The 27,981-nt window shown below is 33.8% G+C and overlaps 6 protein-coding genes across 9 annotated transcripts; 3 read left to right on the top strand and 3 right to left on the bottom strand.

Moving 5' to 3' along the window:
• Positions 1-260: 260 nt before the first annotated feature.
• LOC107371773 (polypeptide N-acetylgalactosaminyltransferase 13-like) lies at positions 261-3,776 on the top strand. Of its 2 annotated transcripts, none has more exons than XM_015939936.3 (5): positions 261-954; positions 1,025-1,191; positions 1,250-1,634; positions 1,763-1,880; positions 1,954-3,776. In XM_015939936.3, exons 1-5 carry the CDS (start codon positions 713-715, stop codon positions 2,677-2,679), a joined length of 1,638 nt encoding a protein of 545 aa, XP_015795422.2. In that variant the 5' UTR covers positions 261-712; the 3' UTR covers positions 2,680-3,776. The 2 variants fall into 2 exon arrangements, with proteins under 2 accessions (XP_015795422.2, XP_025018626.2); XM_025162858.2 differs by having other exon boundaries at positions 585-954; positions 1,760-1,880; positions 1,954-2,822.
• Positions 2,726-7,818, bottom strand: LOC107371775 (lipase member J). Its single transcript, XM_015939937.3, has 5 exons — positions 7,158-7,818; positions 6,800-6,986; positions 6,459-6,738; positions 6,276-6,396; positions 2,726-3,270 (listed from the first exon to the last, which is right to left on the bottom strand). Exons 1-5 carry the CDS (start codon positions 7,714-7,716, stop codon positions 3,140-3,142), a joined length of 1,278 nt encoding a protein of 425 aa, XP_015795423.2. The 5' UTR covers positions 7,717-7,818; the 3' UTR covers positions 2,726-3,139.
• A 1,366-nt stretch (positions 7,819-9,184) lies between these two features.
• Positions 9,185-12,943, top strand: LOC107371781 (motile sperm domain-containing protein 2). Of its 3 annotated transcripts, none has more exons than XM_015939945.3 (2): positions 9,185-9,552; positions 11,288-12,943. In XM_015939945.3, exon 2 carries the CDS (start codon positions 11,536-11,538, stop codon positions 12,541-12,543), a length of 1,008 nt encoding a protein of 335 aa, XP_015795431.1. In that variant the 5' UTR covers positions 9,185-9,552; positions 11,288-11,535; the 3' UTR covers positions 12,544-12,943. The 3 variants fall into 3 exon arrangements, with proteins under 3 accessions (XP_015795431.1, XP_089125542.1, XP_089125543.1); XM_089269416.1 differs by lacking the exon at positions 9,185-9,552 and adding an exon at positions 10,881-11,140; XM_089269417.1 differs by lacking the exon at positions 9,185-9,552 and adding an exon at positions 10,969-11,153.
• Positions 12,944-13,250: 307 nt separating this feature from the next.
• Positions 13,251-14,656, top strand: LOC107371503 (uncharacterized). Its single transcript, XM_015939605.3, has 3 exons — positions 13,251-13,706; positions 13,787-14,124; positions 14,204-14,656. The coding sequence occupies exons 1-3, from the start codon at positions 13,646-13,648 to the stop codon at positions 14,438-14,440; spliced, it is 636 nt and encodes a 211-aa protein (XP_015795091.1). The 5' UTR covers positions 13,251-13,645; the 3' UTR covers positions 14,441-14,656.
• An 80-nt stretch (positions 14,657-14,736) lies between these two features.
• On the bottom strand, positions 14,737-21,353 carry LOC107371502 (uncharacterized). Its single transcript, XM_015939604.3, has 3 exons — positions 20,545-21,353; positions 16,382-20,137; positions 14,737-16,295 (listed from the first exon to the last, which is right to left on the bottom strand). The coding sequence occupies exons 1-3, from the start codon at positions 21,206-21,208 to the stop codon at positions 15,874-15,876; spliced, it is 4,842 nt and encodes a 1,613-aa protein (XP_015795090.2). The 5' UTR covers positions 21,209-21,353; the 3' UTR covers positions 14,737-15,873.
• A 971-nt stretch (positions 21,354-22,324) lies between these two features.
• Positions 22,325-27,957, bottom strand: Spt6 (transcription elongation factor Spt6). Its single transcript, XM_015939577.3, has 6 exons — positions 27,769-27,957; positions 25,688-27,660; positions 25,471-25,614; positions 23,180-25,396; positions 22,872-23,078; positions 22,325-22,789 (listed from the first exon to the last, which is right to left on the bottom strand). Exons 1-6 carry the CDS (start codon positions 27,893-27,895, stop codon positions 22,505-22,507), a joined length of 4,953 nt encoding a protein of 1,650 aa, XP_015795063.1. The 5' UTR covers positions 27,896-27,957; the 3' UTR covers positions 22,325-22,504.
• Positions 27,958-27,981: the final 24 nt, after the last annotated feature.

Here is a 27,981-nt window from a genome sequence, read left to right as displayed (position 1 = left end):
TTTGTGTTCATAGGAACCCTCATTTTACACCTGAGAAAAACATGGAAACCAACCTGATAACAATTGTATAACACATTATGTATGCAAGATAATGTTGACTTGTTCAACAAGCACCCGACATGACGATTAATGTTTGTTGCTTGTAGATAATGAAAAATAATTAGACACGCAGGTATCAATTAGCTAAGAATGTGTGTTTTGAAACCTTTAAAAGCGCTTTAATTAAAGTGCAATCGGTATTTCCATTTACCTTTTACTCTTCTTTTCCTCTCTCTCTTCATATTGTTTACCTGGTGATCCCAAGAGATGTACAATAAAAATTATTTGTGGTTTACCCTTTTCTTCATGTTCCTGGAGCAACCTTTTTTTTCTTATGGTGGTCTTAATGATTCGGTGTAGTGTCCGTTCACCACACTAATCCTTTGACCATCAAAGCAATGGTTAAAGAGCAATAAAACAATTAGTTTGTTTTCAGCTCAAGATTAATTTTTAATCACAAAAATAATATTTATTGTTTGGGACATTGTTTTATCTCTTGGGATCACAAAGTAAACAATATGAAGGAAACTAGAGTAAAAGGTAAAGGCCGATAGATGGATCAGCTGATGCATTGGCAAGATTATGTAAATACATTTTTCATTGTTTGGATTGTAAAGTTTAATTGTTCAGTTTAAAAGCCATTGGATGTATGGTTTAATGTTAGTTTACGATCATGGTTAGTGCTTCTTTAAGACTGTGTTACAAATTTTTTACAGCTCTGTTGGTAATTACCGGTTTGTGTTACACTCAATACAAATTAAATGTGTTCACCAAGACTCGTGACAATTTACCACCTTTGAACCCAATAAAGTCAAACGTTCATGTTCAATCTTTATTCTTGAAGTACAAGCTAAATTTGTATCTATCAGATTCCTTGCCGTTTGACCGATTTATTGCCGATCACCGAAATCCTAAGTATTTATTAATCTTTAAAATTTGATTATTTGTCTCTAAAACTTGATTTATTTTATTTTTTCAATAACAGATGTCAGGGAAGAGAGTATCCGCCAAATCTGCCTTCAGTGAGCATAATAATCGTGTTTCATAATGAACCTTGGTCAGTTCTGTTGAGAACAATAAAAAGTCTCATCGATAGATCACCTAAGTATCTCTTGAAGGAAATTTTACTGATTGATGATTTCAGTACATCAAGTAAGTATAATCTTTACCTCGAAAAATGAGTAATCAACCTTTGTTTATTTCGTTTTAGATTCCATCAAATATAACCTCAAAAGCTATCTTAGTGAGACAATTAACGATCCTAGGATAAAATTAACGCGTTTTACATCTCGAATTGGTTTAATCAAGGGCAGAAATTATGGGGCCTCAATTGCAACTGGCAATATCTTAATTTTTCTTGATTCTCATGTTGAAGTCAACATTGGATGGTTGGAACCTCTTGTTTCCAGATTGGCAGAAGATACTAATCGTGTGGTGTCACCTATTGTTGATCTGATCAGTCCATTTGATTTCAGTTATAATCCAGTTCCGGACAATTTCATGAGTGGATTCACATGGAAATTGACTCATTTTATGCAACCTTTACCTTTGAGAGAGCAAAAAAGGAGAAAAGATGATCCAACGATCCCTATAAAGTCAGTTGAAACTATTAATAACAAGTGTTAATCTCGATCATATCGGTATCACTATATTTAAAGCATTTTCAATGAAAATTGCTGCTTAGAAGAACCGCTAATTATTAGCTTTTAATTTTCATCAGTAGATCACCAACAACTTACGGAGGTATATTTGCGATTCATCGTCAATTTTTCTTTAAACTTGGTGGACATGATCCTGATATGTCTTATCTATCGTATGAATCAATCGATTTAAGTCTGTGGGTAAATATTTTTTCATTTTTTCTTTTAATTTTCTCAGATATTAATTATTTTTCAACTCTCTAATTTATCTAAGGTTTGGTGCTGTGGTGGAAACATAGAAATAGTGCCTTGCTCTCGAGTTGGTCACATCCATCGTGATTTACCTTATCATTTTCCGGCCAAAAAAGAATCGATATTCCTATTCAATGCTGGTCGAATCGTGGAAACCTGGTTAAGAAGATATAAAATGTTTTACTATCTCGCCTTTCCTAAAACGGCCAGTATTGACCGTGGTAATACAGTTTGGAGACGATCTCATCAACAGGCGCTGAATTGTAAAAATTTCACTTGGTATCTAACTAATGTTTATCCTGAAACTGGTTTCCCACTTTATTATCAATCAATTGGTCAAATTGAACATACACCTTCAATGCTGTGCTTTGACCTTAGAACAAAAATCAATTCAGACAAAAGTGTTACGCTTAAGCCCTGTCGACTTAACCACAGACCAGATTCTTCATATTATTTGCAAATATTTATTTACACTGGTAATGGAACCATAAGATGTGACAATTGGTGTTTAACTGGATCAAAAGAAATGGAAAAATTGACATTGACTGCATGTGATTACTCGCAATCTCAAATTTGGATTTATTCTGCCAAGAAAAGCCAATTACGCCACAAATCAACCAATCTTTGTGCACATTTGCCAGCTAACAATGATGGACCAATTTTAATTCAATGCAATCATTCATTGCTGGAGCAAAAATTTTTCATCAGGGATAACTTTGATTGGGATGAAGGAAATAGACTTGGTTGAGGAACAAGATTCAACCAAATTATCCGAATGAAGAGAATTGCAATTATTTAGCTGAAATTATAATTTATTCCAATGGATACTATGTGATTCAGAGTATTACAATGTAAAAAATTAATCTAAATTTCTAACTTTAATGATATGATGAGCATGATGGAAGCCATCGTGAGTCATTGAAGAAAACCAAAAGCTACTGGAATTGAGTTGAAATGAGATCAACCTCATATCTTCAAGTTTTTAGCATAAAATCTTCTGGACCGAATTTTCAGTTCAATTTGATAACCTTGCCACTGGCCATGAGGAAAGGTTACTTTTAATTGGAGCCGCTAATCGTCCCATTAATCACATGAAGCTTCAAGACGGTGGTTTATAGTAGACTTTAAATCAATAGATTAATACAAATCAATTGAAAGCAGATGAAAATGGAGCTAATAAGTAATTCAAAACTTTTCCAATAGGGAAATTATCGCAGCCAGTACTCATTGAGTATATTAACGATGCGAGTGTTTACATATTTTCCCAAGTCTTTGGCGTAAATAAAGTCAATGTGATTCCAATTATCGACAGGAATAGCATAATCGTCCTTAAGTGGTACTGCTCAGTGTTTTTGAAAGAAAGCATAAGAATTTGTTGGTGAAAGTGAAAGCATTTTTCGATCAATAATTGGTAAGGTAATTCAGGAAATAAAACATTGAAAGCAATGATTAAATGGGAAAAAATAATTAAAATTCTTCTACGATAAATTCATCAAACTTTTACTCCAACACGTGGTTAAAAATTGTCACCAAAAGTTCTTTGGGTTATAACCTGATTGTTTTTTGATCAATTAATTTTATTTTAACTTCTTGAGCTACCTTAAGGTCAGAAGCTTATCCTGGTTTGAAATAATCCTTTGTCATTTGTTTCGTTTACTTTGGATTATAGATGAGTCATGGATTCATAATATTCAGAGTTTTGAGCTTGTTCTTGACTCTGTTGATTAGTTGCTGAGTATTTTGGGTAAGAAATCCCTGAATATTCCTTGATAAACTTAGATTTTAAAGCGACTCCAATATATTTCGATTCAACTAATCATTAAGTTATATTTTATTGCTATTTAATTATAACATTATATGACTGATTACCAAGGAAAATCTGAACTAATTCATTTAATTGTCGATTCGAGAAATATTTTAATATTACTAATGGATTCAATTTCAAACCCTACAAACCCACAAAATCCCAACTCTTAACTCTAAGGTCAAAGTTCTTTTCCTTAGTCCTTTAATGCACTTTTCAAATAAGTATATAATTTTTTAATTGTTCAGGGGAAGAAGAAAAGTAGAGCTGAGATGATTAGTGCTTAGAATGAAGCAGATTATGAATGGAGTGTTCACTTATTCAGTATAGACACCGAAGTCAGTCGATTGAGTCAGTCAGTCAGTTGATTGAAAGCCGACTGAGCGCCAGTCGTTTGAGCTATCGACTAAGTCGACTGAGTCGACGAAAAGTTTGTTTTTGTAAACATTTTTTGAAAAAAAACGTTTATTTCAGATAGTTTTCAACTTTGACTCAATATAAATTCAGCATGTATCAGTTTTGTAGTTCAGTTGCCTATTGCTCGAGTCGACTTTAGTCGACTTGAGTCGATGAAGTTGTGAGTCGACTAAGTCGACTCAAGTCGACTATCAGTCGTTGTAACCCTTAGTCAGTCGATTGGTGAATGACTGACTGGCTTCGGTGTCTAATTCAGTAATACTGAAGCAGCTTAGCGCCATCTAATGATGAATAGAGTAACCGTCTCAGCTCTAAAGAAAAGTAACTGATGGTTACTATAACCGGTTACTTTTACTGGCTACAAAGTAACCATTTACGCTACGGTATCATTAAGAGGGAAATTCAAAAAGAAAGACAGGAAAGTAAAAAAAAATTTCTAAATAAGTAAGTTAGCTGGTGTCGGTTTAATAGCTGAAATAAAAGCTTATAACAAAAAAAAAACCAGATTTCAACTTAATTTTCATTAAGAGACGCACTTTTACAAAAGTTACAGGGTTTCCTATCGAAACTACCAGGCTAGCGCGCAGATCGTTTTTTAAAAAGTCAATAAAAAATTATAATCCTATGAGAAAATTTACATTGAGAAATCGAAATTTTCAATCCTTCCATAGACGCGATATGTTGAACTCAAAAACTTTTTTCATCGGCTTTTTGTGTGATGTGTGCGCTATCTGTATGTCCCAAAACTACGATTGTACCAAAGGAAAGACAAAAGACTGAATTAGACTTTATAAAAATCGCAATCTGACATGTCATTTCATTTTGAAAGCGTTTCATATATTATTTGTAACCTGGTAAATTCGGTAGGAAACCCTTTGACCCTTCTGTAAAAGTACGTATTAGCAGCTAAAAAGGACACTTTTATCATCAAATTGTATTCAAGTTTTGCATTAAATGTACTTAAAGTTATTCAGTAAATAATTCACTAAGACCAACAGATGGCACTAATAAGATGAAAACCTAAATTTTTATTTTTGAATTAGGCGGTAAAAATACGTAACCAAAAAGTAATCGTTTACCCTCTAACTGGAAGAAATGACTGCGAGCTTGAGCGACGGTACAAACCAAATAGTGAGTAACCAACGCACCTCTTACTGACAATATTAAGATTGATACACTATTAACCAATCTATACATCTATACAATATATAAAGTCAAAGTATCAAATTTTTGCGTCAAGATTGTGGCTAAACGGAGCGGGTTCCAAGAAAAAAAATTACACAGTCTGAAAGCCCTGATTCAACTACAACGACGAAAAATAGAAAACCTAACCTCAGAATCTCATGACCTCTGAGAAATTCATGAAAATAGAGAATGGGGGAAAAAATGTAGAATCCGTATCCAATAACATTGAGAAAGGGGGAAAAACTTTTTTGTTATTCAGGTTGATGGTTGATTGTTGGACCAGGATTTTATGTAAAACTTTGTCATTTGAGTAAAGAGTAAAGAGGTGACCGGCTTTTTTCACCAGTTATTTTACCGGTTTTTCACCGTATTGTTCACCATATTGTCCACCACTCAATCCAACACAATTACCAAATCAACAAAATCACTTTTTAAAAAAACTTTTCTCAACAAAATTGTCTATCACTTTAGAGTGGCTTTCTCCACCACTTTTTTCCGCCACATTTGCAAACAAATTTTTATAAGATTCTCTACCACTCAGAACTCAGATTCTTAGAAAATTATTTTATTTTTATTTTTTTTAATTAATCATGTTGACCACTTTTAAACCATCTAGCACATCCACTATTAATTACCATCATATCCCGAAAAGTGGTCAAAAATTTGGTGGATTTGGGTGGTGGACAATACCGTGAAAAGACGGTTAGCATAGGTGGTTAAAAGAAATTTACGATCAGTCATGATCGTGTCTCAGCTTGTAACTATTAATGCAACAATCAGTACACATTAGATAATCAGCCGTTTCTATTTTGACTGTACGGAATAATTTCTAGATTTTGGTTAAAAACCGCTGAATAAAGAATAGGCAATTAACATGGAATAACATGGAAGATACCGAAGACCTATGTGGTTAATAATAATAATTAACGAAGTATTACCTTTGAGTCTACTTTTCAGTAATTCAACATCTTTCCGATCGGCCAGCCAATCTCCAAGTCCATAAAATAATGCGATATCCTGAGAGTCTATCATGTCAATAGGATAATCTGGTGGAAATGTCTAGATTGAGAAAAGGTCGATTAAAATTTTCGAGTTTCACAATTGACGATTGAAAAACCAACCTGACCATATCGAGCTAAATTACCCTCTTTGCCGAAATCCATTTTACAAAATCTTCCTGACTTAACCATTTGTAGGTAATGAGCAATGGCCCAATTAGATGTTCCTGCCGGTGTGTGTTTAAAGTAAACCTGCAATCTAGTTTGATTCATTTCTCGAACATCGTAGCCGGTAATTAAAAAGATAATATTGAGACAAACCAAGTCAATCTTAGAGTGACAGAAAGTTCTTGCTATGAATTGAAATGTAGAATCGGAAATAACAAAAGGACCACCTTTAGATCTTTAAAAGTAAAAAGATGATTAGAAGAGTTGAAAAGGTGATTTCAATTTCAAAAGCTAACCTCAAATAGTCTTTCAACATCGGCGTATCAGATGCAACTCGAACCAAGGCTGATTTGGTGTAAGAAATTGTAGTAACCGGAGCAAGAGCAATGAATGGTTTAATTATCGATGAATATGAGGTATTGGTTGATAAAAGACCAAACATTTGGGTGGTTCCTTGAGAGAATCCAATGTAACTCAATTTCTCTGGAATGAATACGAAAATAGATTATTGTTGAGCAATAAGATCTGGTGATTTGTAGTTCAAAACAACTGAAATCTGAAGTCTTATCATATGACAGATAAATCCTGAAGATGTTTTCGCTTTCATTGAAACTTATATTTTCCTCTGTAATAGACTTTAATTAGCTAACTTACTGTAACCGGTTGTCTTCAACATGTAATTGATAAAAGCAGGTAAATCATATTTAGACATTTCATCGAATGAAAATTTCCAGAAATTTTCATCATTGGACGATAAATGTAAATGATTCATTGAATAGACATTTCCTCTTGAATTGGACAGCCAAACATCATAGCAAAGTGAGGATAAAACAAAACCTAAATTGTTTCCAACTGATGTGTTGAATTGTTGACGTACAAATGATCGATACTTATATGGATTGAAATGATGATTATTGTAGTCAGTGAAATCTTTTAGGCAACCTCCAGGTGAGTTTATCAAAAAATCGACTGATGATGAAAGTAAACCATGCTGCAATAGAACTGGTTCTCCCTTTGAACATAAAGGATTTACTATTCGGTGTACTGTTAACTGGTAATTGTCTTCGGTGGTTACTGTATGAACTTGAGCGATAAAACCTCTAGATTCAATTAGTTCAACAGCGGATCGATTCAAATCTGGATCATCGGAACAAGTTGAAATATGAAACAATAAAATGCAAAACAGACAAAATAAACACAATCTAAGGTCCATTGAATTTTCTGGTTTTAATGATTCAAGACTTAATAGCAATGGGAACTGAGAAAATATTCAAGTAAATGTTGAAAGGTTTTTACACTCAAGATCATTTACCAATACAATTGTAAATCATTTTACTTATTTATCTTTCATCATTAAGATCTCAACGGTTATCCATTTTTGATATCAATGAGGTGATTCTTGTGCTAAGTAAACAAAACAGATCTATTAAGAGTGTTCAACAGATACAGATTTTTCAATTGAATCAATAATATTTCAAGCAAACAAAATACATAAATACACTGACAATTTGGATTGTCACCAGCAGCATAATTAGTTCAACATGATTTGTTCATTGTATCACCGGGAAATCACTTGAAGGGCTGTTAGTTTTGTACGGCAAAGGTTCAAAAGAGATTCCTAAATCTCATTTTAACTGAATAGTTTGGATACAATTTGCAAATTAACAGCATTAGCTGATGGACATATTACCTAGTCGGTTGCTGGCTAAACCAATTTTTTGATGAGACCAGGATTAGTCTAGAAAATAATGATTGAAATAATGTTTTGATGGCCAGTTGGTCAAATGATAGGTAACTCTGAAAAGCTATTTTTTATTAACAACAATTTACTGTTTACTTTTACATTAAAACAAGTTCAATATTTTGGTAAAGTTTCTTAACCTTTGAAATTTTGATCCAAAGTTTATATAATTGTAAATAATAAATAAGAGTCAACAATTTACCTTGAAACTGGCCTTAAAGTTTAATGTTGATGTAAACTTGATGTGGCCTTTTCAGCCAACAGAAAGGGAAAAGGTTTCACCATTAATTGTTTAAACAATTATTTTTCACATTGATCCAAACAATTATAGAAAGTATTCATTAACCAAGACAATTAGTGAATAGTTAATAAGCAATAGCTACTGTAAGATGTCAAAATGATCAAGGGAATTCCTGTAGCTATTGAAATTAGCAGCTGAAGGTTTTCAAGAAATGTCAAGACACAAAGATACCAGAAAAGTGAAACAAAACAGTTTCAAATGATGGTGAATTAAAAATCAATTCATCAGTGATAGTTTTATGGTTAACTAATTTATTAACTTGATTATGATTACAACTAGATCATTTGATCAGTAATTAGCTATTTAAAACATGAGCCAAAAAAAGATTTAAGTTAAGGTTGAAGATGAAGGATGAACGATGGGTGAACAATAAGGAAACCCAAACCTATTATTTTAATAGATTTAGGATTTAACCAGAATTAAATTTAGACAATCAAATTACACTGTTAACCATATCATCTTTAATTGGTCATATAATGATCAGTTAAGCCTTGACAATACAATAATTGTAGAGTCTGCGCTTCAATCCAAGTCTATTAATGTATTTGGCGATCGATTTTTTAAGTCTAGGTGGATCAAAATTAAATTATACTTTGGGTTGAATAAATGGATGGAAATGATTCTGAGTCAATTCTGGTTCTCCTTCCTGATATTACATGCTATTATGAATGTCCATGAAAAAACAAAAGTAAGGTTCAAGACTAACATTGAAATGGATGGGACGAGAAAGAAATGATGAGAAACCCTTAAATTATCATTAATGTTGCTTGAAAACCTTTTGTTGGTCATTTCAACTTACAGTGTAACCCAGTTTAGCTGTGTCAATATAAAAACAATCAACAAATTGTAAATGATTTGAAAATTGAATCAATAATGAATCACTTTTCATTAGAAATGTACATTTCTACTTCAATCACCTGATCCTGATTCATGTTAACATCAATCACACAGTTACCCATTTTACCGGTTTAACCAATAATCCATCGATCTGGTTACTTTTACCCAAAGTAAGTATGCTTTACTTCAATTTGGTTAGCTAAACCTTTAAACCAGATAATTCACAGTTTTAGTAAAGGAATCAGTTGATTGCATGTTCAACAGATTTTTTGTAATAGCTTCAGGAAATCTGATATAAACATTTGGTTTGAGCTTTCGATGATTTCAAAATTACTAAATGTACGTCAATTGATAGTTGATTGAGTTGAAAATTTGTCTTCATGTTAATCAAGGCCAATCAATGAACCAGGTTAGACTATTTACAGATTCAATCAATTTTTACCCAAATTCTTGGTTTGTTTACATTTTCCAATGTTTACAAATGAAATATTGTGAAACTAATCATTTCACAAAAACCGGTTTTAATAATTAACGGCAAGATACCTGAACAATTTAGCTTATTAATGCAAGACTATCGCAGGTTCATCTTTGAATGGTTAAAGACGAATATGTTTCCAGAGTCAATTGTCAACTTTCACATTGATTAACCATTGTTAATCGATGTAAGAGTCAATTGATTAACCATTAGCCTGGAACTAAAATTTTCAAGGAAAATTGTTTGTTTTTGAATAAATCAAATCAAATCTCGCATTCATTGAATAGTTTCACAATTAAGAAGAGTTAAAAGCCTTGAACAATTTACTATGAACAAAATAATTATCACTGATTTTTAATAACATCTTACGTTAATCAAATGATCATGAATAATGATCATTTTAAACATTTATGCAACTAAATTAGATCATATTTGATAACCTTTCCGAGCAAAGTTAAAGTTGAATTGTTATTGATGATGACATTTGATAAATTTAAATCTCAATTGATTCAATTGAATGTAATATTGTTGGAATCAACTGTTTCAATTCATGGCAAGGTCACAATTTTCAAAGGTCTTCAAACTTTGGGTTAAAGTTGCAGTTTTTTTGGTTAAATTGTTCATCTGAACCGGATCAGGTTAGATATTAATGGAAAGTTTCACTTTACTTGCCTCCAGAATTGAGTAATTACTTTGGCCAACCATTTGATTGACCATGAAATTAAATCAACTCAGTGTTTCCCAACCTCTATATTTGCAAATCTGATCAATTTTCAAGATGTAAACAAGCTAATGTTCATTTGATTGGCCTTGATATTTAAAAATGAACAATTTCAATCATTTATTTACATTTTTTTTCACTTACTTTGAGCATTAAAATCTTGATCGATCAACGTTTTATTTTAATATGATCAATCCTGAATGGTTGACATTTTGATTCCGGTTGATGAATGACAATTAAGATGGACAAACTAGTGATTATAATCGTAACCAAAGCCCAAGATTTAAACTTTACATGTTCCAACCCCAGCCATTGCTGTAAGTGAGTGTTTAGCTGCTAGAGGAAATAGATATAAAAATAAAGCTATTTAAGGCAATTTCTAGTTAGTTTATAATTAACAGTTGACCATTAATGGACTATTCATTGGTGTTGTTGTTATAACAAAAAATTATAATTTCTTGCTGTTTACTGTTTCAATTTGTTTTACTTGGTTGTTTTAGCTGATGATCAGACGATTTTTACCAGAGACAAAGGAGTGAACTAATCAGTCATACCAACACATGTAACTTCCTATGGTTTTTACATTACATTTTTGCTGTTTCTGTATCTTGTCTGCCTAGTTAATTGTTAATTTAATTTGTTAACTATCATTTAATTTATAATTTCCCTTTCTATTTTACTTTCTTCTTTTCCCCTTCCCTTATTCTAGGAACCAGTTTACACTTAAAAACATCATCACATTAACTTGCATTGGAAACTTTGAGCATTAGCATTAAATTTTTATTTCTGCAGCGGTTGTTTTTTTAAACGAACATCACTTCCAAGTCAACCTCCATTGAAACCACATCTAATTAGTGACTTACTATAAACCCTCTGTGATACACCTAATCTCTGTATACTGTTTAGTGTTGCCTGTTATAACTGTTTATTTGTTGTTGTGTTTTTTTATCACAGAACATGACCAGCTCAACACAGGTAGCAATGGAGATAACGAGCGAGGAAAAGGAAGCAATTGAAACAATCAGGAATCGTATTATGGAGGAATCTTCAACTGATCCGGATGCATTTGATGAATGTGACTTGAAGCGAATCCGTGATGATGCCTATGTTAAGAGATTTCTCGATGAAAGATATGGCAAAGTTAAAGATGCCATTAAAATGTTATCCGATTGTCTTCGCTGGCGTAAATCTTTTGGTGTGAACACAATGACTCGTGATGATTTTCCGAAGGAAATTTTTCAAGTTGGCGAATTACATGAGTTTTATAAGGATAAAAACAACATTACAACGTTATATTTACGAATTGAAAGACATCGAGCTCTTTCTGGCTGGATGCCAATGATTAAACGGTACATTGTGTTTATGATTGAACGAGCTGAACGTCAAGCAGCTCGCAACGGGCATGGTATTGGTTTGGTTGTTGATGCCAGAAGAGGATCTATTTCTCATGTGGAAATTGAATTGGACTTTTTTGCCGTTAAAGCTATTCTCAATTACTACCCAGGCTCTCTACAATATCTAGCAGTTTACGAGATTCCCTGGCTTCTTATGGCTATCCTCAAGTTGGTTAAATCATGGTTTCCCCCTCAATATCAGAATAAATTTCATTTTCTGAATCCGAACAACATCGACGACTTCCTCGGATTGGACAATGTTCCTGATTACATGGGAGGTAAAAAAGCAATGTTATGGCCTGAAGAAGTATTCATATCACCATCAACTGCTGAACTGGAAGAACGAGGCGTTTTACCAAAAGGATCAACAAATCTTGTTAAAACTTCTTATGCTTCAGCATTGCAAGATTTCTACGACTGTAAAGATAAACAGGTATTGAAAACAATCAAAGATGGAGATGAAGAAATTCAAATCGTCAAGAATGGCGAAGACAGTTTAAAAGAAATCGTTCCAAAAACAAACCAAGCAATCAGCAATCCAAGTACCGGGGAAATTTTGGTTACATCTTAACCAAAAGGCAATAATCTGCAGTTATATTTTCAAGCTTATCCATTATTGACTATTATTATTTCTATTACATATTTTTATGCTATCAACATTATAACTGGACAATTGCATTTGCATAGATATTTTTATACTATCTTAATCGTTACTTATACCATTATACTTGGTATTTTCAATGATTGTTTTTAATATCATTATTCAAAGACAAACCCTAAATCGGTTCATCAATTTTATATTGTCTAAGAAAACACTTGACCGTTAATATGATACTTGGACATCTATTTTGACAACCATTGAATATAACATTGTTTTTTAACTTTCAATTGAACGGAGCTTTGCTTAGACAAATTGTATTTTGATTATCTTTATGACAAAACAATAAACTGTAACAATTTCAGAATCTAAATATTGACTTATATTTCTTGAAAACCTTAAGAGCATCAAAACAAGGTAAATTATTAAACTTTGTATGTCTATGTATTTTGAAGTGAAGCACAACTTCAAATGATGTTAAGAATTGGTGATCCAAATAGACCCGGTCAGTTTCTGATGAATCATGTAACAAGCCATGATTAGAGGAAGATGACAATAGGAAGGAATTAAAATTAATAAATGATTGAGCGGAAGCTAAATAGGTTTCCAATGAATTGACAGAAACACGTTACAATTAACTTTCCGCTTTGTTCTTGCAAGTTGATGATCTATGATTTCCTTATCATCAGAGTCAAATGGAAAATTATTTACCAAGTTGACCAGTAAATCATCAACATCATCTTCTTCATTGATAATCTCATATTTTATGGTTGACTTTTGTGTACATTCATTGAGTAAATCAATTTTGTATAAAGACAGATCAGTCAAGACGGTTGATTAAAATTCAATTGGGTCGTCAGGAAGATAAAAAAGAGTTGATGAAGACGAACAAAGAGTGATGATAAGTTTGTTTTGTGATCAAATCAAAAAGATAACCAGAGTAAATCAATTGTCCAACAAAATAACCAAACTTGATCAAATGTTCATCTTTCTTTATATTCAACCGATTGCCTGTTAAATCTTAATTAATTGAAAAACTTGTATTCTTTCTAACATAATCATCTTTATAACCAATATGAAATATATCATCATATCAGCAGTTGTATTGACAACAATCATCATATCAGCCACAATAGGTAAGTTTTAATTACAGAATTATTTGTGCCTGTGTTCAATTGCAAGTCCAACCAGAGACTAACTAATGTTAACAACCCAGTTTTAGGTAAATGTATAAATGGAAAAGATCAAACTGATTGGGCCAAACAAATGGTCGGTAAAATGGGTTTCGATGATACCAAACCAGTTCGTTTGCCGAGAAGACTTCTTGGTGATGTGTATTTAAAACGAGGCTTTATTCACGGCATGGAATCGGTCAAATTATCGCAAGAACCTGTCCTGTTAATTTGTCACAATGAATCAATAGGAGCCATTCAATTGAAACTTGTCGTTGAAAATGTAACCTTTAATTATGACTGGGTTTACGGTGATGATGAAAGCTGGGGAATAGCAAAAACACCGCCACAGCGAATGTATATTGATATTGATATTGAACAGGTAAGATTTTGATTGTTGACTTTTTATGACTGATCAGATTAATTTAATTTTGTATTATCCAATTCCAATAACTGTTTAGTCTGATGAATCAAAGAAACCAGTGATGCTCGGTATGTACATAACTAAAATAACTAATACCAAGTTTTCGGTTGAAGTCAATGGAAGTAAAGATCGCATGTCTGATGCTTTTGACCATCGATATCAAGTCGCTTTGGTTACACGAACTTTTATTGCTCGTGACGCTGGCCTGGCAATTACAATGGAAGTTTCTCCAAAAGTTACTGATTTTCTCTTCTACAATAAACTTGAAATTTAATAACTATCAAGATTATTAAGGTTAACCAGATTGACACACATTAAAGTGAATTGATCAACATTTTTCAAGCATCCATTGTGAGAATAAAGAAAGTGCTTTGGTTTTATCATTGATTGTTGTATTATTGAAACATTGCTTTTTGATAAACGAATCAAGAAAAATATGAAAATTGAAAACATTTTTGTGAAGGTAAAATAAACAAGATTGTTTTACGGATTTGCGTTTCTTTTCATCTCTAAGTTGTTAATGATTCTTATGCATTCGCCAATTGGTTTAAATTGAATCGGGTTTAGTTATTTCTTTTTTTTTGTTTGTTTACTTTTTTACGTTTACATCATTTTGGTAGAGTAAATGTATTTACAGGTATTGACAGTGTGCTCTATATAAATACTATTTACAACAAAAGTAATTAAGTTTTGGTTAAACACAACACTGCTGATTGTGAGTGTTACATTTGTTTGTTTGTTTCTTGTGAAAAACATTCAATCAAGAATAAAATGATTACAAAGAAAAAGGAGACTTTAGAAAGTTGAAGTTTCCAGAAGAAAGGAGGAAATTATGGACAAGTTTTTAGGGAAATATGAAGAAAAATATCCGAATGTAACAGGATTTGATAATTGTAAGTGATGACAGCGATTTTAGTTATCATATCAGTATTATCACCATCATTTAAATCGTCGACGCAGTCGATTTTGCACATTAATTAAAAATGCTTGTTGAAAATGAGTTGTGAATCTGAAGGATGATAGAATTAAAAATAATTCTCGATGTAATGCTGATTAACACCATTTGTTAAATCAAAGGGCGAACAATATGAAGAATGATGATCAATTATATAAATGATCGGCGTTTAAATCCAATCGAATCACAGTGATTCAAAAACATGATAAAAAGTATGAACAGCAAAAATTGGTTCAGCCAAATTGAAGCTGATTTGAGTGCTTTGGTATCTTCTTAATTCAAAGAGTATTTTCCTTCCAATTCCAGAAGTTTATTCAGTGGTTTGCGTCTCTCGTGTTTTTATTTTTTTTCTGCCTTTCCAGTTATCAAGTACGATGATACCTAACATCAATCTCGAGATATGCTCAATTTAAAAATTGATAAAATGCTTTTTGACAAACTTTTGATAATGTTGGTCAAATTATGTGAATACCTTCATCAAGGTGATTGCGATATTTTCAGCTCAACACAATTAAACTGTTTCATGGTTAACAGTAATTTTGTTCCACTTCTTTCATTCATAATGAGAGAATATTCAGTAGAAAGAAAATTTGATAACACTAATAAATTATATCCTATCATAAGCTCATAGTCAATAACGATTGAACTTTTTACACCTCTTATAATCAACAGTAAAAAGAATGATAAAAAAGTAATGAATGGCGACAAGAAGTGAAAAAATAAACAATAACACCACTTTTAAATTATTAAACTCATTCACTAGGGTTAGGTAACTGCTGAGGAGAGGCTAATAAAATTGGTTGAATGGTTGAAGTTGAAGGTATTACAATTTGCGCTTGTGTCGCAGATCCATGAGGAGATTGATTGGTTGTAATGATGCGAGCAACAACGTGGTGAGGTGGCACAACACCGGGAGTTTGAGATGAATTATTTGGTCCCAATAAGGAAGAGGAACCAGTAGCTCTTTGAACAGGAATTCCAGTTGTTACAGGAATAACTCTGATACCTTGCAAAGTTCGCACGGCCAGGGAAGTTGTTGATGCATTGGTTACACCAGTAGTAGAACCAGAGACATTGGTCGTCGTTTGCATAGTATTTGCACCACTGACTTGTGGATGTAAAACAATTGAACCGCCACTTGTTGCCATCATATATGATTTACCGCCAGGAGTTGCTAAATAAATAATAGTTAAAATAAAGTTAGTTTTATCATCTAATAAGGAAAATTATGAATATAAATCAATTCAACAGGAGACTTACCTAGTACAACAGAACCTGGTCTTGCACCAAATAGCATACTAGTAGGTATACTAATTTGGGTAGGAGTTGATAAATTAGTTGATGAGCCACCTTGAATTTGAATCTGCTTAGGCAAAGTTATTTGAGTTGGATTAGTTTTATTTACTTGTTTACCATCAGCGGATGCCAAACTGATGTTTTGGTTATGAATCTGAATTTGTTGTGGTTTAGCTGTTTGTTGAGCTTGCAACGGCTTCGAAATGGTGATTTGTTGTGACTGAGTTGTTGCCGCGATTGAAGCAGGCTGTAAGGTGATAATTTGTTGTGCTAAAGACTGAGTTTGTATTTGATGATGTTTGGTTGTAGTGAGTTTAGTAACTGGTTGTTTATCTGACTGATGCTGCTGTTGAAATTGTGACTGAATAGGAGCGGGAAGGATTGGTTTCAAAATTTGATGTTGCCCTCCTGAAGCTGCTTGTTGTTGGCTTGAGGATTGTATGGTTTGTGTAACAGGTTGTTTAGGCTCAAATGGATTCAAGATCGATTTACCAAAAATTGTTTGACCAGGAGTTGAAGGGAAAATAATTTGCTGAGTATCTGATTGACTTGATCCTAGTTTAGGTGCAATGGGTTTTGTTGCAGACGAAGTAATTGTTATATTACTAGGAAGGCTTGAAGTTGTTTTAGTTGTTAGACTAAGGAAGTGTTGAACATTATCAATATTTTTAGCAGTATTCGCCACAGAAGAGGAAATTATTGAAGTAACTTTCATTGTTGAGTTGACAGATTTAGCAGGTCTTATTTGTTTAACTTGAGATCCTGACTCACTTGAAATTAATGATGTAAATGTATCTTGACTGGGTGATGCAAGAGCCGTATGACTTGGAATGATCTTTTCAAATCCCCGCAGAGGTTGACTTGATGCTGGCATCGGAGCAATGGTCATTGTTCCACTAGAATAACTAATTGGTTTAGCAGTTATATTAGATGAAACCGAAGTTGGCTCAACTTGCTCAGGTTCTTTTTTAACAGGTTTTAACCTTTGTGCTTTTTTCTTCAAGGTGGACGTGCCGACTGAAAGACGTTGCAAACTTGACGAGCTTAAATTTATATTTGGTAAAGTAGTGGTAGTTGGGGTATTGGATGAGGAAGTAGAAGTAGTAAGAGTAGAAATAGGATTTGAATTAAGTGTAATGCCAGACGATGTAGTTAAAGATAAATTTGGAATAATTGAATTAAAGTTGGTTGAACTAGGTGAAGGTAGGGATGAAGCTTTGAGTGGAGTGCTCCTAGAAAGGAATGAGATTGGTTGTTGATTGCTAGATGATACTAATGAAAATGTTGACGTTGTTGTTGATGTTGGTATCGATGCAGGTATTGATGTTGACATTGATGCAGGTACTGATGTAGACATTGTTGTTGATACTGTTGTTGGTATTGATACAGATGTAGATACGGGTGTAGGTACTGCTAGTGACACTGATGAAGTCAGTGGAGGTTTTTGTTGTTGAGTTGGTTGAATTGACGAGGAGGTCAAAACAGTAGACGTGTTTGTATTAGATTGAGATTCACCAGTTTTGGTTAATGAACCGAGGGCGGATTTGTTTACTTTGGCACTGGGCTGTTTACCAGAGAAATTTGTGACATTTATACGAGAAAAATTTCCAATGGTAGTTGAAATGGAAGGAGTTTGAGTTATAGACGAGGAACAAATTTTTCTTTGACTTTTAGTAAAGCTTCTCTTGGCTTTTGCAGCCTGGACTTGGATTCCATGAAGCGTTTCAAATTCCGTCTCAGTTCTGTTGCGATGAAGATATATCCATACTTTACGATTTACATCATATTTAACGCAAGGATCTTTTTCATAGTGCAACCTATCTAAAGCTCCACTGACAATAGCATTGACTTGTTGGTCGGAAACAGTTGGCAATAAATATTGAGAATCTTTGAGCAACTCACAGATATCAGCTCGAGTTCCCTCACCATTTGGAAGGCGAGCCGCAGCATCTCTTACTAGACTAAGAAGTGTTACAAAAGGTGGTCTATCCTTCACTAAAAGTGAATGTTCACGTGCTTTATTGGGACTAGCAGCGTGAGGTGATGCACTTCCGATTCCACATCCTTTGACTGGTCCAACAACACTGTTATACCCATGTATTGTGAATGTAAAAGCTTTGTGAGGTTTCTTGTACCTCAAATCTTCTTGATCACGATAAATTTTCTTTTCTTCTTCAGTAGAAGGTCTCACAGTCCAATTAGTCGGACAAATAGCTGGTGGAACAGGCTGAGAAGGATCCATTAAACTGGTCGTTTTCTTCTTGTCCTTTTCTTCCAACCAATCATTACACAATGGAATCAAAATATCATCTGAATCTCTATTAACACCTATCCATTGCCATAACTGATTTTTCTCTTTATAGTCGACTAACGGAATCATATCAGGAGGAGGAAAAACTTCACTCAAATAATTCATGGCAGATTGAACCATTTCATAGCTCCAACTGACTTTCGAATCCAAAAGACGTAATTTTTCTTTGACTAATTCTTCTAATTTGTGCAAAGTCAATTTTCGATCATTTGAAGCACTTATATAAAATATATCTCGAATAAGAGAGAAAAATGATGCTGGGAGGGCTTCACCTGTAGACTTAGAAGTTGATAAGATAGTTTGGTCAGCTATTGGAGTTAATTGTGATTTTGACTGATGTGGATGCTGCTGTTGCACATAGGTTGCCATTGTTGCGGGTATAGTCGTTGCTGTTGTCACTGCTTGTGCTGTTGCTGGTATTAATAAAGGTGTAGTAGTAGAAGTTACTGTTGCTAAAGTAGTTGCAATTGCTGTTACTGCTGATGCTATTGTTGTCGCTAAAATCGTGTTGGTATTGATCGGTGTATCGTTAATGCTATTAGAAACTATTGATGCTACATTTGGAAGAGAAGTACTGATGTGTGGCGAATGAGGCTGCGATATGAGAGATGAGAAAGATGTCGCAGGAATTGGATTAGAAGTTGTTGAAGAAGAAAGTGAAAGCGGTGGTAAAGGAAATGAATGTGGTGGTGAATCATTATCGAAGTCAAAAATATCCAATGGCTCTCTTTTAATGGAATTGACGTTTAGAATGGTTGTGCTTTGGCTCTTCTTTGGTGGTGAAAGACTCTCGAAGTTGCTTAAAAGGGATTGAGACGAGCCTAGGCCTGTTTGACATGAAGTTGACATTTGGAGTGACAATTGACGGGAAAGCAGAGGCGCCGAAGATAAGTTAGGTAATAAAGAAACTATCCTATTTACTGGAACGGAAGATGACAAAGAAGTGGATACTGTAGAAGGTGTGACAATTGATGGAGATGACAATGATAACGAAGATGTTGCAGATGAGGATGGTTTAGATTTTTTACGATTGATTGATGTTAAAGTTGTTGCCGAAGTTGATGTTGTATTTAATGGTAGCGATGACGTTGAATTGCAAAGTAATTTAGGACTCTTTGGAGTGAAAGGAGAAGTTGATTTTAAATCACCGGCGATCAAGCCTTTCTCACAAATATCATCTCCTGAGTCATTTGCAACTCGGGAAATTATATCACTTAACGTAATATTGCTGAAATCCATAACGGGATCATCACTCTCATTATTTTGCAGTGCTTTTCTTTTTCTCCTGAAATTTTTCATCGTGCTGAGATATTCATCGCGAGAAGAGGTAATATCACAATACGCTTTAAGAGGACCAGTCTTATTAATTGAGTCATCATGAAGAGCTTTTGTACGCAAAGGCTTGACATCTGAAAAAGTTAGAAATAGAAAATTATAATAAATTTTAAAGAGTTTGCAAGAAAATAACCAGCTTCATGAAGGAATCAAGCTACAAAAAGACCTTTACAAGATATAATGAAGCAATGATCATAATTTTTTTAAACTGAAAACATCTACCATAATTTTGAACTGCTAGAAATTTAGCGTTTTTTAAGTCTTTCACTACATTAATGGCATACTAGATACAGTAAATAAATATCAACAAAGAACTGCCTGAAACAAAGAACTTATGGAAATTCTACGGGCCTGGATGAAAATATCTGTTTTATGATAACAATCTGAGCAATATGCATAAATTTAGGCGATAAATTTAACAAATTCATTTGTATTAGAGATTCTCTTTCTAGCTGGATTCTGAAGATGGTCAATTTCATACCTAGTTCCAGATCACTATCGTCGTCAGAAGTAACAAGATCTTCTGGGAATAATCTTTTAATTTCCATTTTATATCTTTCCTTGACTTTGCGAGCTCTGAGGAGTAATTTTCTCCTCTTACGAAGACTGAGGTTGCCATTTTTGGGAATTAATTTACTTTTGACTTTCTGATATGTGACAGGACTTATTCCATAGGGTGATGAATTGGCGGCTGCTTCGAAGAGTATCCGACGTTTGGTTAAAATTTCTGTAAGCAATTTACATTGGTATTTTTGTTCCTGGATTAAATAAGCTCGCCTTTTAAGTCTATTGACTTCATCATAAGTTCGCAAGAGATCAGGAGAGGTACGTTGAAGTTTAAGTTGAAAATAGATATAATCTAATGGATTGTCATCAAACCGTTTCAACTGACCATTGAACAATAACCTAATGGTATCCTCTTTCTCTTGAGCATCGAAAGAATTGGGTAAACATTTATCAAGAATCTCACATTTCTTAGAGTCACCAACCATGGACCACAAATCATTATCACCAATTATACTGTCAAACAGGCTCTTGTCAGACAGTATTTCAATTGGTATTTGGTTGATAGAGGTGACAAGAGTAGAGATCAAAGAACCTGAACCGGACGTTGATGATGAGGATAAACCAGTGTTATTGTTCATCACTCCGGAAAACCAGGAAAGTGAAGAATTTTTTTTTATCACAATTATCTAAATAAATCACTTTAATTTAATTAAAAACCTTAACCATGATGATAAACATGCAATTAATCGAAAGAAAAGACAGTGTTTCAAATAATAACAGGGGACCGTGTAATAATTGCATGCACAACACAATAATGTAGATAGCAACCAAAGATATAACCCGCGCTATAATTGGGCGCCATTTGACCGCAGGTCACTTGAAAACGTCTAATAAAATCTAAGATATTTAATCAATCAAAAATTAGGCCAAATGTTCAATTATCATTTAGATTCACCAGCTTCAGATGACACAATCATTTATCTCCTTTATAATTTGATATTTGTTTTGATTTGACATTTCATTGTTTGTAAGTTCTCATCTTTTTGATTTTTGATCTAATTTAGTGTAAATTATTCATATTCTTGCCTTAATATCATCATGATTATTATTTGAATATCTTTTTCAATTGTATGTTCAAGATCAAACAAGTAATTAATGACATTCTAATAAATAAAGCAGCAATTTTTGAACATATGATCATCAAGCATGTGGAATTGCCTTTGTTGTTTGACTTTTATTCAATTCTTTTTTTTGTGAAATTATCATTTTTACTTCCATTATCGTAATATTTATCAGTAATCATCTGATTTGAGATCTTATTCTTCAAATATTTGCACAATTAACATTCGGATAAACCCATGCTTCAGCTTTAGATGAAGTTTTCAATATTTTAATGGTATTAGCTGACAACAAATTTACAATTTTATTGTAAAGCTGGTTTTAATATTACAATAGAATTGAAATGGTTTTAAACTAATCAACATTTACTCTCTGATACTTTCTAACCTTATTAAAATTTTTTAATTTGTTAAATAACGTTATATGCTAATTAACTCTTGCATGTATCAAAGTCATTAGTGTTAACTTGATAACAATTATATTAAAAGTATATTTTGCAATCATGATTTAACAACTAGACTAAACTTAAAGCCAAACTGTGTAAACTGTAAATATTTAGCTTATTTTAATTAAAAGCGACGATTCTCAAATTCGAGATCGAGATCAAGGAAGATCGGAGAAATAAACTAACATCCTGCCGTGAAATAATATTTTATTTATGGTATTTTTGGGATGATTCAATGATTGAGGCGATGAAGTTATAATTAGATTTGAAATATTTTGAATGATCGTAAATTTTGAATTTAAATTATTATGTCAATATCAAGGAGAAAGGCAATGATTAAATTTAGACAAAATCATATTCATCTAATTATTCAAGCCCATTCATCCAAAAGTGGTGTAGCATCACCTTTATTTGCAGGTGAATATGATGGACTGATCGACATTTGGGACGAAGCTCCAGGAGTAGCATGTGATGGAGTACCGGGTTGAACAAGTTTAACCCAAGGATCAGGCGGTGGAGGCATTGAACTGGGTGTTCGTTGCTGAGTTGGAGTTCGTCGAGGAGGTGGCATACTTGTTGATGCTCTATTCCAAGCAGCTGCAGCTGCCGCAGCACTTGAAGGTACATGGAAAGGTGAAGCCATCACCGGAGTACCCTAATGAATAATTTAGATTTAAAATCAAGTTGAATAATTTATAAATAAAAACTAATTGAAGATTAAATGTGACAATAATTACCTGTGGTGTTGGGAATCTTAATCCTGGGGCAGGTGATGTTAATTGTTGATGTGACATTTGAGATGGAGCACTTAAAAGAGGAGTTGCCAGAGATTTACCAGTAAACCAATTTTCTTGAAACCTTTTAATCACATCTTTTAATCGTCTAAAATATTCCTCTCTATACTTAAACCCTATGGGTTTAATCGAGAGCCACTCGTGAATTACCTGAAAAATTAATTAATTGATGAATGGTGATTTTAATTATTTAAAATTCATAATTTTTCATAAATAACAAGTGGACGAATAAATTGATTATATCAGCTTACCTTTCCTTCTTTGTTTGGATAAGAAAGAAGAAACTTTCCGGGAAAATCTTTACTGGCAGAAATTATATAAACGATGGTGTTTCTTTTTTTCTTTTCTTCGAGGAGGATTTTTTCCGCCTCCCTTTTATTTCCCATTACACTTCCTTTAAAATGTCGGAATGATGTTATTTCTCTAGCGAAACTAGCCATTGGTGTAATATACCTGGCCATAATTTCATCAAGATCTTCATAAATTTCACCATCGATAATTAATTGATGACCAAGACTAAAAGCATTGTCCTTGTTTTTTTCTAAAATTGCTATATGTTGATAGATACCATCAGCAACTTTCCAAGTAAGTGTCAAGTGATCTGGGCCTTTAGAACTAGGTCTGAATATTGCTTCTCCTTGATGCATTGATTCTAACATTTGTTCACTCTGTTTGAAATCGATGTTATGGAAAGAGGGATGAACAATGATTCGCTTATAAATATTCTGCTTTCCAGCCTTTTTCTTCTTTTTATCTTCCTCTTCTTTGAAATCTTCATCTTCAGCATCAAAATCATAATAAAAGTCTTTGGGAGGACGCCAATGATAAGACCTATCATTAAGATCTGATGTCCGGCAAGTCATCTCAAGGAAGTACTTATCAGCGACAACTTTGGTTATTCGAGCATGAACCGTCATTCCCGGTTTAACACGCTCATCTGGGTTGATTACTTCATGGTCACTAATTTTTTCAATCGGCACCAGGCCAACTAAACCATTATCTAATCTTACTCTCACTCCCATTGCTTGACCCGGACAAAGTTCAGCATCATAATGATTCCATACTTCATTCAATTCATCAAAATCATTCTTTTTACAAACTGGACACATCCAGAGACCAGTTTCATCGTTACGAACTGGATTGTTTTCATCAGTTGAACCTTGTAAAGGCTTACGACGATATACATTGATAACTGTTCCAATAATTAGCTTACCAACATAAAAAGTTTCAGGAGACTCTTTGGTTAAAAGATGGAATGAATCTTCAGCGGTTAACTTATAAGTTTGTCTTAAATCTTTGTATGGATGATTCAATTCCTCTCTAATATCGTACAATGTAATTTTTTTGTTACCACATCCTTCCTTTGCTAATTGCTCAGCGAATGCATCTAAGTCAAGATCTTTCAGGTTTTCTGGATTTTCCATAATTTCTTCTAAAGCACCAGCAGATGGAAGTTCATTGGTTTCATCGTATTCTAAAGCATCAATAGCCATCTTTCTAGCCAGATCGTAAGCTTCTGGATGAATCCTTGTGCTATCCAAAACTTCAATGTATGTTTCAGTTCCAGTATCACTGAGTTGAGCGGTATCAAGCTTAATAAATCCAGCGCAGTTTTGGAAAACAACTTCACCGATCCCACAATTCACCATTAATTGAGTTCTTGTTTCTAAAAGTGGAGTTGGTGATTTTTTCAAGTTCCTTACTAAAGCGGCTGCTTTTCTCGGACCGAGCCCACAAACAAATTGTAGTAATTGAGATGTATAATTATGAACTAGAATTCGGTTGATATCAACTCCAACTTCATTCACTCTGTAAATGAATTCTTGCTGTAAACTTGAAAGTAATTCATCTTTAGGAACATGGTCTTGAAGTGAATGATACTTCATACAAAGAATTTCTTCATCAGCAGTACAGAGTTGTGAGAATTCAATAAGTGGATCCTGGAGTCTTCTGGCTAGGGAAACAGCTTGACGAAGGACTGGTGGAAAATCGTGAAATTCAGCCATGGCACGTTTAGAGTTCATATATACAGTTGAAAGCTCATCATCGAGCAGGGTTACAGGAATAACCGGAATATTTTCTTCGTCGTGTAATTCTTGAGCCATTGTCATTATTTCATCAATAAGATATCTGGCTGTCAAATCTTTTGAACCAACACAAATAACATGCGGTTTTTTGTCGAGAATAAAATTTTTCAACCTTTCTTTATCTTTTTCTCGAAGGTCTTTTTCTTTTTCGGTTGCATACACTGTTCTTCTCAACATGAAATTAGGAAGCCTAAGATGTTCGACTACTTCTCCATCACCATCCACTAGAACAGCAAAACTAGGACTTTCATCTTGAGGAGCATAGGCAAATCCGAGAACTCGTAAACCTTCACGAATGTCAAAATCTTCATCTTCAGTTACTTCTGGATTTGGGACATAAGGTCCAATTTTTAGCCAATCATAAAGCTTTTTAGAAGCTCTCTGAAAAATTAAAAGATTGAAGCACATAAAATTAGTACATAGAAGACTTCAAAATCTAAAGTATTAATTTATACCTTTATAACTCCCTCTTGAGATTCTTTGGTTAGCTTAGCGATAAGCTCGACTTCAAACGACGGGTAGAGAAATTTATCTAGTGCAGTTTCAAGTGCTTCGAGTCTAAGTTTGTTCCATTTTTGTACATTGCTGCTGAATTCGTCCTAAAATAAACAAAATAAAAGATTACGACGATTTCAGAGAAAAAGATATGAGTGTCAAATCGATAAAACATACCCGTTGATAAAGAGCTTTAATCTCATCGAAATAAGTTGGATTTGGGTCTTTTCCTTTAACATTTGCTTTATCCATAGTTATTTTTACAGTTACATTGCCCTCTTGTTTAGCGATTACCAGATGCAAAAATTGTTCGTTGGAAAATTCAGAAACAGGCTTATTACGTAAATATTTGTAGGTAAAACAGGGATGGCTCTCATCAATTTCTTTCATTCCCTTCTTGGTAGGTTTGACATGAATAACCGCTCTTTCAAAGAAAACTTGACGAGTAACTTTACGAACAATAGGATCAGAAGCTAACTGTCGAGCTACCATGTATTTAGCTGCTTTAAGAACTGCTTCCACATCAGGAAATCTTGTACAGATATAATCATTTGCAAACTCTTCAGGTTCTATAGGTATCTGCTCAACTTCATATTTTTGATAAGCATCACGAAGATTTTCACCAAACTGTTCTGGAGTTAAACCAAACCTTGTGGCCAGTCCTAAAATTCCTGCTTCTTGACAAACAGTGTAAAAGTCTTTTCTTTGAATCAACTTGAGAGATGACATCTTATCTTTAATTACATCTTCTTCTTCATGCACTTGATCACCCTCTTCACCGCCTTCAAGTCTAGATTCAAGTCGCCTTTTTCTTTCTGCTTCAGCTTTAGCTTGTTTCATAGCTGGAAACAGAGATCCATAGTAAAGTTGAAATTGGACCCAACAGTCCCTGAGCTCGTCGAAGCTATTCACTCTATCAATACGTTCAATGTCAGCGTCACCAATAATTCTAGCACCTTCTGGTAAAGGAGCATCAGGATCAGCGATAATTAAATCTCCTTGATACCTTTGCATATCCAGTACTAATTTTTTCATATTAGCTTTTCGCTGTAAAAGTTGACACCACTTTTCATCCCATTTATAAATTGTCCATAGATCATCAATCTCTAATTCTGGTCGAACATATTCTTTTCTATAAAATTGGATGAATGGAACCTCACGGCTTTGATTTCTGATGAATTTGAGAGTTTCTCTAATCTTTGGTACAGCTGTTGGAGGCTTTTTACCTGCAAGTGGTCCTCTTTCTAGCGATCGACCAGCTTGCTGAGCTGCATCTTGAATTTGTATAGTAATTGTAGGCTGTGAGAACGCATTTGAATAGATCCAGTCAGCTTCTTCATCTATTTCTCCATCATCAGCTGGAGTAACAGGGGTACTTCGTAGTTGGAATCTTTCAGGTAAATCAGCTGTGGTAATTTTTTTATCCTGCTCCTGAAGGAAACTTTTTTCAAGCTCAGCTGGCTCGTAGACTTCAAAAATTGATTTACGCGAGGATTTTTTCTTTGCTTTACTTTTCTTTCTGATTCGAGCTCCTCCTTCTCCGTCGTCTTCCTCTTCTTCTTCATATTCGTCATCTTGTTCGTCTTCGTACTCGTCTTCAACACCATAATTTTGGAAATCATCGAAATCAAATTCAACTCCAAAAACATCTTGAGCTTGCTGCATGGCTTCATCATTGTATCGGTAACCTTTCTTTTTTCTTGGTCGCGAGATTGGTTCATCATTGTCATCGACAATGAAATTACCTTCATCATCGGATTCTTCCGAGCCAGATAAAGCCCTGTAACGATCATCTTCTTCTTCATCACCTCGGCGTCGGCGATCATTCTTAGGCCTTTGTTCACCGTCTTCGTCATCAAATAGCTCATTAGCGATGGCTTCTCTTTCATCCTTTTCACCTTCATCATCAGATTCTTCATCAATCAGACGACGAACACGTTTGAATTTCTTCTTTCGTGATAATTTTACACCCAAATTTTCCTCAAGCAGATCCAAATCATCATCATCGAGATCTTCCTCCGATTCTTCTTCATCTCTGCTTCTTTTTTTGCCCCCTTCCTCATCGTCGTCATCATCTGATTCACCCTCTTCTTCTTCTTCTTCGTCATTGATCAAGTCTTTCATTTCATTTCTAAGGGCTTCCTCGTCATCTAGAAATTACGATTGTACATAAATTTTGATTTAAAAGATATAGATTAACACACAAATCTATTAAATAAGATCTAATAAAATCCAAATTAAATAAACAAGCGCATTACCTTCTTCCTCTTCCTCTTCGGAATCTTGGGTTGGCTTGGCACGCTTTTTACGAGGATGTCGTGCAACTTCATCCGAATCATAATCATTATCTGACTCTTCAGCTTCGTTTTCAAGAAATGAACTCATAATTAAACTGATTTAACAAACTAAAGAGTCTCCAAAATTGAATAATAACAAATAAAAACAAAATCACTTTACTGACAGCTTTTCAC

The sequence above is a fragment of the Tetranychus urticae genome, chromosome 3 (genome assembly GCF_039701765.1).
Source record: "Tetranychus urticae isolate SD_2017Ah chromosome 3, NJAU_TeUrti_SD_1.0, whole genome shotgun sequence".
Taxonomy (NCBI): domain Eukaryota; kingdom Metazoa; phylum Arthropoda; class Arachnida; order Trombidiformes; family Tetranychidae; genus Tetranychus; species Tetranychus urticae.
Note: the sequence above shows the minus strand (reverse complement) of the source record. Positions and strands in the feature narration are given on the sequence as shown.

Bases quoted from the DNA above. Each gene is read 5' to 3' on its own strand.
- LOC107371503 (XM_015939605.3), top strand. From the start codon at position 13,646: ATGAAATATATCATCATATCAGCAGTTGTATTGACAACAATCATCATA. The intron at 13,707-13,786 runs GTAAGTTTTAAT...TTAACAACCCAG, and splicing joins CATCATATCAGCCACAATAG to TTTTAGGTAAATGTATAAAT. The intron at 14,125-14,203 runs GTAAGATTTTGA...ATAACTGTTTAG, and splicing joins TTGATATTGATATTGAACAG to TCTGATGAATCAAAGAAACC.
- Spt6 (XM_015939577.3), bottom strand. From the start codon at position 27,895: ATGAGTTCATTTCTTGAAAACGAAGCTGAAGAGTCAGATAATGATTAT. The intron at 25,397-25,470 runs GTATAAATTAAT...TTAATTTTTCAG, and splicing joins CTCAAGAGGGAGTTATAAAG to AGAGCTTCTAAAAAGCTTTA. The intron at 23,079-23,179 runs GTAAGCTGATAT...TTAATTTTTCAG, and splicing joins ATCCAAACAAAGAAGGAAAG to GTAATTCACGAGTGGCTCTC.
- LOC107371775 (XM_015939937.3), bottom strand. From the start codon at position 7,716: ATGGACCTTAGATTGTGTTTATTTTGTCTGTTTTGCATTTTATTGTTT. The intron at 6,987-7,157 runs GTAAGTTAGCTA...TATTCATTCCAG, and splicing joins GTTGAAGACAACCGGTTACA to AGAAATTGAGTTACATTGGA. The intron at 6,739-6,799 runs GTTAGCTTTTGA...TTACTTTTAAAG, and splicing joins ATGTTGAAAGACTATTTGAG to ATCTAAAGGTGGTCCTTTTG.
- LOC107371773 (XM_025162858.2), top strand. From the start codon at position 713: ATGGTTAGTGCTTCTTTAAGACTGTGTTACAAATTTTTTACAGCTCTG. The intron at 955-1,024 runs GTATTTATTAAT...TTTCAATAACAG, and splicing joins GCCGATCACCGAAATCCTAA to ATGTCAGGGAAGAGAGTATC. The intron at 1,635-1,759 runs GTCAGTTGAAAC...AATTTTCATCAG, and splicing joins GATCCAACGATCCCTATAAA to TAGATCACCAACAACTTACG.
- LOC107371502 (XM_015939604.3), bottom strand. From the start codon at position 21,208: ATGAACAATAACACTGGTTTATCCTCATCATCAACGTCCGGTTCAGGT. The intron at 20,138-20,544 runs GTATGAAATTGA...TAACTTTTTCAG, and splicing joins CGATAGTGATCTGGAACTAG to ATGTCAAGCCTTTGCGTACA. The intron at 16,296-16,381 runs GTAAGTCTCCTG...TTATTTATTTAG, and splicing joins ACCAGGTTCTGTTGTACTAG to CAACTCCTGGCGGTAAATCA.
- LOC107371781 (XM_015939945.3), top strand. From the start codon at position 11,536: ATGACCAGCTCAACACAGGTAGCAATGGAGATAACGAGCGAGGAAAAG.